Source organism: Hibiscus syriacus, unplaced genomic scaffold (assembly GCF_006381635.1).
Source record: "Hibiscus syriacus cultivar Baekdansim isolate YM2019G1 unplaced genomic scaffold, ASM638163v2 tig00110705_pilon, whole genome shotgun sequence".
Lineage (NCBI taxonomy): Eukaryota > Viridiplantae > Streptophyta > Magnoliopsida > Malvales > Malvaceae > Hibiscus > Hibiscus syriacus.
The window spans coordinates 978,362-989,355 of NW_024062831.1; the positions used below are offsets into that span (position 1 = coordinate 978,362).

The window sequence follows — 10,994 nt, forward strand, 5'->3', positions numbered from 1 at the left end:
ATATGAACTCAGTTGTGTTTAATCACTTACGGCATTAGCAGCTTCTGAAGGTAAAGTAAGTGCTGATAACTGTAGCAAAATATCCAGGTAACCACAAAAAGAAGGTTTCTCAGGCACTTTGCATTCATTAACAAAAAAGTCACGTAAACCTGGATAAATGTTGGACAATGTTCTGTTTAAGGGGCGTTGGTTCTCAGCCAATGAGCCAGCCTGAGAGTGATTATACATTTGGTCCATTGTTCCAGTTGAATCATGCCAAAACACTTCTTTAGAAGACAAGAACAAGCCAGGTACTACATCATCAGGCCTTGAAGTCAAGTTGTTTGGAACAAATATAAAAGATGATGCATGGAACTCCTCAGAAATTTTCTGCCTCGAATTACGTACTTCATTCCAAATAAATGTGTATAATCTGGACATTTGTGCTACGCTGTATGCAGATAAGAAATTTAATTCAAATGAGAGGTGGCATATAAAAAAATCAAACAGTTGGAGACAGAGAACAAAAAGTAAATGCAAATACATTAAATTGTTCAGAGCCCTACATGTTTTTATTTTTATTTTTTTAAAGCCTCAACTAATAGCATGAGAAGAGTGGTTTATGTTACTATAAAGAAAACCTTCACAATAGTATATCATGTCAAAACAGTCTGCAACAAATTTCTGAACTCAAAGTTTCTTTTCCTGAAAGAAACACAAATATACACAACATATTTATTTAGAAACAAAACAAATGCAGAACTTCCCACCTAAGTACCATAACAAAGGCAGAAAGTTTGCAAATGAAAAATTCTTATCCTTTCCCAAGATTAAGTACTCAATTTTAAAGGCAGAAGTTCTAGTCAAGGTTTTCCTCCCATTTTTAAGCTACACAGATATTGTCAAAACCAGGGATTATCGTACTGATAAAAGTAGCACTTCAACTAAAAGAAAACCAATGGCTATCTTTCAATTATGCCAGAGTTAAGAGAAGACAGACTATGTCTCCAACTATTAATTGCATTCAAACATTCAGCTCTGTAATACAACCAACTGGTTAGATGCGCAGGGTGAAACATCATCCACCATCCAATCACAAACTGTATATAGAATTAAAAATCTACGGAACTCCATGACATTTTAGAAGTCTCGAAACTAGCCAAAACCTATTTCATCGAATAATATGCATTAATGCCAAAGACTCGAACATAGCAGAATGGCAGTAATACCTGGCCTTGAAAGAGCTCCCGGATCTCCATAATTTAAGAATCTTGAGGACATCATCAAGGGTAACTTCAGTTTTTAAACCAATATCCTTTACTAACTTTCCATTTCTCACCTAAAAAGAAACAAAAAACATTATATTTAAAGTTAGCAAAATTATTATGTCGGAGGGAAGAAATAAAATTTTGAACTGTTATAACTCGAGCATTAATTTGAATAAATTTAAAATTTGGGTCATCTGATTAATTTATGAAGAGATCACAATTTTCTTATTATTTAAAGAGAAGAACAGTGAGCCATCTCTTTATTTTCTTAGCTTGCTTTATTAAAAGATTCAGATTTAGGGTTTGTTTGTTTCCCGTAATTGGAATTACGGAATTGGTTTTCCCCGAATTCCCGTGTTTGTTTCACGTAATTCGTTTTCCGGAAAATGTTTTCCCGTGTTTGTGATGCAGGGGGATCCGAGACAGATGATGCTGAGCTGTCAGATTGCACGTTGATGGCGCTGAGATACCATGAGTTGGCAGATCAGCGCAAAGGCGGGAATTGATTGTGACATGTTCCTTATTGGGGTCGTTTTGAGTATGTTTCAGTCTTTTGGCCATAACTTTGGCTACAGGTGTCAGAATCGCGCATAAGACCCCAATCCGGAAAGCTCTTTTCGACGCGCACGCTCTCCACATTGAGCTACGCTCCATGTGGCCTTTTTTTCAACCTCAAATTCTGCCGTTTTCCCCTCCGAATCACTAGATTTAGTTATTTTTTACTATTTATGGTAATATTTCGATTGTTAATTAGGAAGTCAATTTAAATCCGATTTAGACCGGATTTTTGGGAGATTGCTTATTTTATTTCGAATTTCAATTTAGAGTGATTTTCGGGATTTTGCTATTTTTGGCAAAATTCGAATAAATACGATTTTTGCTATTTTTGGCAAAATTCGAATAAAGACGATTTTTTTTAGCTATAACAGTCCGGCTTGTGGACTGCTTTTGAGACAGTTATTGATTTTATAATATTTTATTAAACCCTAGAGACTTTTTTCTCTGGTTTTTGGGCGAATTTTCTCTTGTGAATCGTCTGTCGGAGCTAGCCTACAGGATAATCACTATTCTGTCTGGCGTCAGTTGGTATCAGAGCTTCAACATCTTCTTGGGAAATTTCACCAGTTTCAATGGCTGGAGGTCGTGGTCGTGGTCGTCGTGAGCAGGTTCCGAATGAGGAAGCCCAACGCCGTGATCGCAGCGTTCAGGATGTGATGATTGCGGATTTGCAGAGGCAAGTCGCAGAATTAACCCAGCGCCTAGCGGCGCAGGATTTAGAGGATCGTGAGGCCTCTGATCACGATACAAATTCCACTTTCGAAAACCCATATCACAATCGCGCAGGATTCCGGGGCGCAGGATTCCGGGAGCACCGTGGTCGGGAGGAGCGTCATGGAGACCTCGGTTTTCGGGTCGATCTCCCTGAGTTTTCTGGTACATTACAGGTCGAGGGATTCGTGGATTGGATTAATGAAGTGGAGCGTATTTTTGAATATAAGGAAGTCCCCGATCGTGTGAAAGTGAAACTGATCGCCATCAAACTCAAGGGCAGAGCATCTGCGTGGTGGGAACAGTTACGACGTTCACGAGAAAGACAGGGCAAAGCCAAGATCACTGATTGGGAGAAGATGAAAAAGAAGATGAAGGGCCACTTCCTTCCCTTCGGCTACACGCAAACCTTATTTCAGCGACTTCATGCGTTGAGGCAGGGCGCGCGATCAGTCGATGATTACACGGAGGAGTTTTACCAATTGGTCGCCCGGAACGATTTATCTGAGACGGAGGAGCAGATGGTGGCGCGATATTTGGGGGGTTTACGCCAGCCCTTGCAAGATGTCCTCAGCCTTCATTCATTGTGGAGTGTTTCGGAAGCATACCAGCGTGCACTTGCTGTTGAAAAACAGCAAAACAGGAGACCAGTGATCAGGAGCGATCACAACAGTCGACCAGTTCGCCCTCAAGAGTCCCGTCCTGCTCAGCAGCCACCGCAGGGTAATTCTAACCCTACTATTAGATGTTTTCGTTGTGGTGAACAAGGGCATAGGGCGACTGATTGCAGGAAGCCTGCTAGTCAAAAGGGCAAAAATTTGTTGATTGAGGAAAACGTGGAAGACGAGACTGAGGAGATTGGCGAACCCGTGTATGACGATGATGAGACTGATGATGTGCTGTATGGAGATGGTCATGAGACTCTGGTCGTTCGCAAGAGTCTACTTACCCCCAAGGGCGATTCAGGGGACGATTGGTTGAGAACCAATATTTTCCACACGACTTGTACAGTTGCAGATAAAGTCTGCAAAATGATCATTGACAGCGGCAGTTGTGAGAATGTAGTGTCCGAGGAGGTTGTCCAGAAATTGCAGTTGAAGACGGACCGTCATCCTAAGCCATACAAGTTGTCATGGCTAAATAAAGACAGTGAGGTAACAGTTGATAGGCGATGCCTGGTGTCTTTTTCAATTGGTAGAAAATATTTTGATAATGCCTGGTGTGATGTTGTGTCTATGGATGCGTGTCATATATTGTTGGGTCGACCTTGGCAGTATGATCGTAGTGTCATTCATGATGGACGGAAGAATACATATTCCCTTAGCATCAAGGGAAAAAAGATTGTGTTGGCACCCCGGCGGGAAGGACTTACTCCTACCCCAGTAACCCATAATACTAATCTGCTTTCTATGTCCAGGTTTTTAGATGAGATTGAGCATGGCGACGTGGTCTATGCCTTGCTACCTTGCGAGAACAATGCAGTAGACGTGGATACAGATTTACCAGTAGAGGTGCAGCGGTTGCTAGCAGAATTCTCTAACTTGATGCCAGAGGATCTTCCTCCTGGACTACCACCTATGAGGGATATTCAGCATCAAATTGACCTTGTTCCTGGGTCAAGTTTGCCAAATCGACCAGCATATCGCCTCAGTCCCAAGGAGGCCGAAGAGTTGCAGCGACAGGTGGAAGAGTTGTTGGAGAGGGGCTATATCCGAGAGAGTATGAGCCCATGTGCAGTCCCTGCTCTGTTAGTGCCAAAGAAAGATGGTTCTTGGCGTATGTGTGTTGACAGCCGAGCGATCAACAGAATTACAGTGAAGTACCGGTTTCCAATTCCCCGTCTAGATGATATGTTGGATCAGCTATCTGGTTCTAAGATCTTCTCAAAAATTGACCTTAAGAGCGGTTACCACCAAATCAGAATAAGGCCTGGAGATGAGTGGAAGACGGCGTTTAAAACGCCACAAGGGTTGTATGAGTGGATGGTCATGCCTTTTGGGTTATCCAATGCGCCCAGTACATTCATGAGATTTATGCATCAGGTCTTGCGGCCTTTTATGGGGAAATTTGTTGTAGTTTACTTCGATGATATCCTCGTTTATAGTCCGACATGGACTTCACACTTCGATCACCTCCGTGCTGTTTTTGAGATGCTGAAAACGGAGTGCTTGTTTGTCAATCAAAAGAAGTGTTCTTTCTTCACTACTTCTGTGACTTTTCTTGGTTTTGTTGTGTCTACTGATGGTGTTCATGCAGATCAGTCAAAAATAGATGCAGTCTTGGAGTGGCCCAGACCAAGAACCTTACATGACATCCGAAGTTTCCATGGCTTGGCGTCTTTTTACCGTCGATTCATTAGAAATTTCAGTACTCTGATCGCCCCTATCACAGAGTGCCTCAAGGGGCGTGATTTCCAGTGGTCTGAGGAGGCAGAGGCCAGTTTTCAACTGGTCAAGCAGAAGATGACCGAGGCTCCAGTTTTGGCACTTCCAGATTTTGACAAAGTGTTCGAGGTAAATTGTGATGCATCTGGCGTTGGCATTGGTGGTGTTCTGAGTCAGGCAGGTCGTCCGGTTGCTTTTTTTCAGTGAGAAGCTATCGGGATCAAAGAAAAATTATTCCACTTATGATCTGGAGTTCTATGCCATAGTTCAGTCCCTGAAGCATTGGCGTCACTACCTAGTACAGAAGGAGTTTATTCTGTTTACCGATCATGAGGCCTTGAAGTACATCAATGGCCAACACAAGCTGAGTAGACGTCATGCCAAGTGGGTAGCATACTTGCAAGAATTCACTTTTACGCTGAGGCACCAAGCAGGGAGTTTGAACCGCGTCGCAGATGCCCTGAGCCGTCGTACCTTACTTCTTACCACCATGAGTACTAAAGTTGCAGGATTTGAGACGTTCACAGATATGTATGCAGCTGATCCTTCCTTTGGAAGGATATTTCAGGAGGTAACTGAGGGTCACCGTCATGATTTTGTTTTGCATAATGGGTATCTGTTTCGTGGATTACAATTGTGCATTCCAGATTGTTCATTGAGGCAGCAAATTATAAGTGAACTCCATAATGAGGGACACTTTGGCCGAGATAAGACATTGGCCCTTATCTCTTCTGAATTTTATTGGCCCAAGTTGACTAGTGATGTGGCCCATTATGTGGACCGTTGTTATGTGTGCCAGCGATCTAAGGGAGTTCTCACCAATGCGGGATTGTACACTCCCTTACCTGTTCCTGAAGCTCCTTGGTTCGATGTCAGCATGGATTTTGTACTAGGCTTACCCCGCACCCAAAGGGCCTCTGATTCTATCTTTGTTGTGGTTGACAGGTTTTCCAAGATGGCTCATTTTGTAGCTTGCAGAAAGACTATGGATGCTGACCGGATTGCCCATCTCTATTTCAAGGAGATTGTGCGTTTACATGGTGTTCCTCGATCCATCACTTCAGATCGTGATACTAAGTTCATCAGTCATTTCTGGAAGAGCCTGTGGGGGAAACTGGGAACGCAGTTGAATTTCAGTAGCGCCTACCACCCCCAGACGGATGGCCAGACTGAGGTGGTGAACCGAAGTTTGGGAAACCTTTTAAGGTGTTTGGCAGGAACGAAGCCGAAGCAGTGGGATTTGGCATTGCCTCAGGCAGAATTTGCCTACAACAGATCAAAAACAGAACCACAGGTTTAAGCCCATTTGAGATTGTCTATGGTCAGAACCCATCCGGGGTGTTGGACTTAGCCCCTATTCCACGTATAGGACGTTTCAGTCCTAAAGCAGATGAGATGGCAAAGTATCTTCGGGTATCCATGAGCAGGTGAAACAGACCATTCATGAGAGCAATACCAAGTACAAGACTCGGGTCGACAATCATCGTCGTCAGGTACTTTTTGATGTTGGTGATTTTGTTTGGGCTGTATTAACTCGTGATCGTTTTCCTGTTGGTGAGTATAATAAGCTTAAGGATCGGAAGATTGGACCTTGTGAGGTCGTGCAGAAGATCAATGATAATGCTTACAGGTTGCGACTTCCCAGTCACTTGAAGACTTCTGATGTCTTTAATGTGAAGCACCTGAGTCATTGTTTTGTGGATCCTGATGACACTACTCTGAACTCGAGGACGAGTTCTTTCCAACCCGGGCGACTGATGCAGGGGGATCCGAGACAGATGATGCTGAGCTGTCAGATTGCACGTTGATGGCGCTGAGATACCATGAGTTGGCAGATCAGCGCAAAGGCGGGAATTGATTGTGACATGTTCCTTATTGGGGTCGTTTTGAGTATGTTTCAGTCTTTTGGCCATAACTTTGGCTACAGGTGTCAGAATCGCGCATAAGACCCCAATCCGGAAAGCTCTTTTCGACGCGCACGCTCTCCACATTGAGCTACGCTCCATGTGGCCTTTTTTTCAACCTCAAATTCTGCCGTTTTCCCCTCCGAATCACTAGATTTAGTTATTTTTTACTATTTATGGTAATATTTCGATTGTTAATTAGGAAGTCAATTTAAATCCGATTTAGACCGGATTTTTGGGAGATTGCTTATTTTATTTCGAATTTCAATTTAGAGTGATTTTCGGGATTTTGCTATTTTTGGCAAAATTCGAATAAATACGATTTTTGCTATTTTTGGCAAAATTCGAATAAAGACGATTTTTTTTAGCTATAACAGTCCGGCTTGTGGACTGCTTTTGAGACAGTTATTGATTTTATAATATTTTATTAAACCCTAGAGACTTTTTTCTCTGGTTTTTGGGCGAATTTTCTCTTGTGAATCGTCTGTCGGAGCTAGCCTACAGGATAATCACTATTCTGTCTGGCGTCAGTTTGTTTCACGTAATTCGTTTTCCGGAAAACGTTTTCCCGTGTTTGTTTCACGTAATTCGTTTTCCAGAATGTAATTCATTTTCCTAGTAACAGAATTTCCTTTGTGTTTTCTGTAAAATGACTTACGGATTCATTTTCCGTAAGTCATTTTCCGAACTTTTCACTTCAAAGCAAAAATACTCAAAATAATTTTATTTTATGAATTTAATATTAATAAAATATTTTAATATCATTTTCATCAAAATATTAATTATTAAAATATTTAAAAATATATTTATTAATATTTATAATAATATAATATTATATTTTTAATATTATATAAAATAATCAATTATATTATAATAATATAAGATATTATATTTTTATTTTAATAATATATAATAAATTTTTTTATATATTTAATAATGAATAATATTATTTATATATTTCAATAATATTTTAGTAAAGATATTAAAAATATACTAATTAATATTTTTAAAATATAATATAGTACTATTACTTTAATAAATAATTAATATAATTTATAAAATTTTATTTCACTAAAATATACCGAAAAAATGTTTAAATAACATCATAAAACGTTTTCCAGATGTTTTCCAGAAATGTAATTCATTTTCCAGAAATGTAATTCATTTTACAGAAATGTAATTCATTTTCCAGAATTCAAATTCCAGTAATTCATTTTCCAGTAATTCAAATTCCAGTAATTCAAATTCCAGTAATTCATTTTCTGGAAAACCAATTACAGCTAAACAAGCAGACCCTTAATATCAATTCGGAAAAAAGGTAGATATCAATTTTTGAACTGCCAGCTTAAATTCTCATTGTTTTGCACATTTACTCTCTATACATAAGAAAACAGTTCAGTGAGAGAAACAATTCATGATAACATCAAATAGTATCAAACAAACCTTTGGAACGGCATATGGAGCACATGCACCTAGGATGGCACGGACTGGATCACAGTCATGGAACAACTCTTTAGGATAGTGAAGCTCATCATCCATGCAAGAAACCACCCATGAGATATCACAGATCTTGCACAAAAATGAAGATCTGAAGGGTTTTATTTCACCACCAGATTTAAAACTGTAGTGAACAGTAGTTTTATCACTAAAATGACCATCCCAAAATTCATCAAAAATCTCCAACATGTATTTACAGCCTTCATGATTGCCACTAGTGGACAATAGGGATAACAACTGAACTAACTCATAAGATTCCCAATCCTTCACAACTGATCCAGGAGATATGAAGTCCCAATCTGACGATAAGCTCTGAAGAACAGTATGAGACATATCCAAAAAACTTTTATCATGTTGAACCACCTGCACAAAATCAGTGACACCAATTTCCAGGAAAAATTCTCTCCACTTCTTCAGCCCAGAAGAGAGCAATCTGGAAGCTGGATGCTTCAAATATGTCTTGTCAACCTCATGCCATTTCAGATCCATACCATTAGTGAACCTATTTATGTTCACAGGGTTCTCGAATTCCTTGCTGAAATGAACCGACACGTCAATAGGTCTTTTAAAGCCGTAATTTGTTAATATAAAAGCTTTATTTCGCAAATCTGAGATTATGTGCTCCCTCTCAACACGATAACTGGGACAGCTAGATTGTAAGTGAATCATCACAAAGCAGAGGTAATCTATCATCAAATTTTTGTCTCTAGTTTTGATTCTTTCATCATATATATCTGGCAAAATATGTACCTTTATGATTTCATGTGCAGAGAGCTGTTGGACACCAATATTATGAAGCACACTAGTAATGTTTCCTACGTATGAGATACTGACAGCTGATTCAGAAAAAAGGGCGGAACTGACAAACCGAAGTTTAGCATACAATGTAGGAAAAGCTTCAAGTCCAAGCTCGCCTTCAAAACCAGTGTTTATGGCATCAGAATGTAGCCAAATTGTCCCTTCATCAACAGAACTAAAGGTACCATCAGAAAGAGGAATAAATGGAATTTTTCTAAGATTTTCTACAAGAGAAGTTTCTATTTCACAATTCATTGACACCTGTCCAGAAGAGTGGAATGAGATTGTATAAAACTCATTCAGCCAAGAGGATATCCAAGCTAGGCCCATATGCTTAAGGTCATTTTCTCTTTGACACAAAGAAGATATAATTTGGACCAGAACTTCAGGACCATAGTCCTGGATACCTAATGCCCTTGCCAATGCATCAGATAGAATTATGTCCTTGTCCAAATAACCAAGACCAAGGTGTTCATGTAGCAAGGAATCAGGAAAAAGTTTACGAGCCGATTCAGTCCAGCCTCTTAGAACTTTGCAAGAGGGTACCCATTTACTTTTGTCTCCTTCAAAAATTAAGCAGTTTGACATTCGTAACTTAGAGATGATCATCCGAGGAAGTGAGGAGAAAAATCCATGCACTTCCCCAACAAGTGGAACAAAGCTCATATAAACTGAAACAGCTTTTCCCGGATTTTCCCGGAAACAAGGGAGAGAACAAAACAATCTCAGTGCAGAAACAAACAAACAGGGATACTGTGACAGTAACCACTGATTCCAGGGACTATCTACATCAACTTCTTCTCTAGATGAAGGAAGAACAAAATCACCTTGAAGAATAAATTTCAGGCCATATGTCCTTAAAGGAAGAAAAGCAAAAACAGGTTGTGGGTCCAGTAATGGTCTGTAACACCCACAATCAGTCTCCTGCAGAGTTAGTGCTATTGAAATTTCTGTTAATTGCACATCACGGTGAATAATATCAGCCTGCAATTTTTGGGATGCTACAAACCATGTCATGTTTTCTACCCCGCATGAAACCTTCACAATACCATTTCCCACAATTTCTTTTCTCATAACAACAAATGAATTATTGAGCATGTTCCGAAACACAATACACTGAATCCTGTGGAGAAAGAGTAATAAAGAAGGATGAAGATCTGAAAACATGGAGACAATATTGTTCCTATCATTTCCGTCAGATGTAACAGACCTAAAAGGAAGTATAATGCAAGTGTTCCAATACTTATTATCCAGGTGACTAGTATCTCCACCCAACAGCATTTTAAAAGAGTCAACATTACAAGGAGGTACCAGAGTTGGCAAAACAAAACCTATCTGACCATCACTTACATCGAACTTGACATGAAACCCATTGGAATGAATCTCAGGAGCATCTGTAACCTGCAAAATTACCAGAAAAATAACTTACAGAAGTCATAATTAAAATAATTCATCTAGTAATTACCTTTCAGTTTAGAAGATTGCAAGAAAAAGGTTTCAAGTGAGTTGTAGATTGGCATGCTAAACAACGGAGTGAATTAATGGAAGAAGAAAATGCAATTGAAATCTAATAATCCTAGTAAAAATGCAAGAAAATATATGGCTTGAACAAATATACAGGAAAATTCAGACCAGGTGCCTTTATCATTGTTGAAGGATGTTAAATGAAGTATTTCATCCCAGAGCCAACAATGAGATATTTTTTTAACATGGAACTATTCTTTTAAGAAAGAAAATGTAATTATATAAGGTTGCTTTGGAAGTGCAGCGGAAAGAGGTTTCCTACCATGCTTAGAAATGCAGCAGAGGTAAAAAATTAATTAGTTAAATGAATGGTACGTTCAACCTTAATGAGAAGAAAATTATTAAGTCCGTGACTATTGGACTTACAATTT

The 10,994-nt window shown here is 39.5% G+C and overlaps 1 protein-coding gene across 1 annotated transcript in view; it reads right to left on the bottom strand.

Moving 5' to 3' along the window:
- LOC120138764 (protein NO VEIN-like) overlaps nucleotides 1-10,994 on the bottom strand; it is a 37,812-nt gene that overhangs the window by 9,458 nt on the left and 17,360 nt on the right. Inside the window, exons 8-10 of the mRNA XM_039154171.1 lie at nucleotides 8,248-10,500; nucleotides 1,209-1,318; nucleotides 31-430 (exon numbers count right to left, since the gene is read on the bottom strand). Coding sequence (XP_039010102.1) covers nucleotides 31-430; nucleotides 1,209-1,318; nucleotides 8,248-10,500 — 2,763 coding nt within the window. The remainder of the gene's footprint in view (nucleotides 1-30; nucleotides 431-1,208; nucleotides 1,319-8,247; nucleotides 10,501-10,994) is intronic.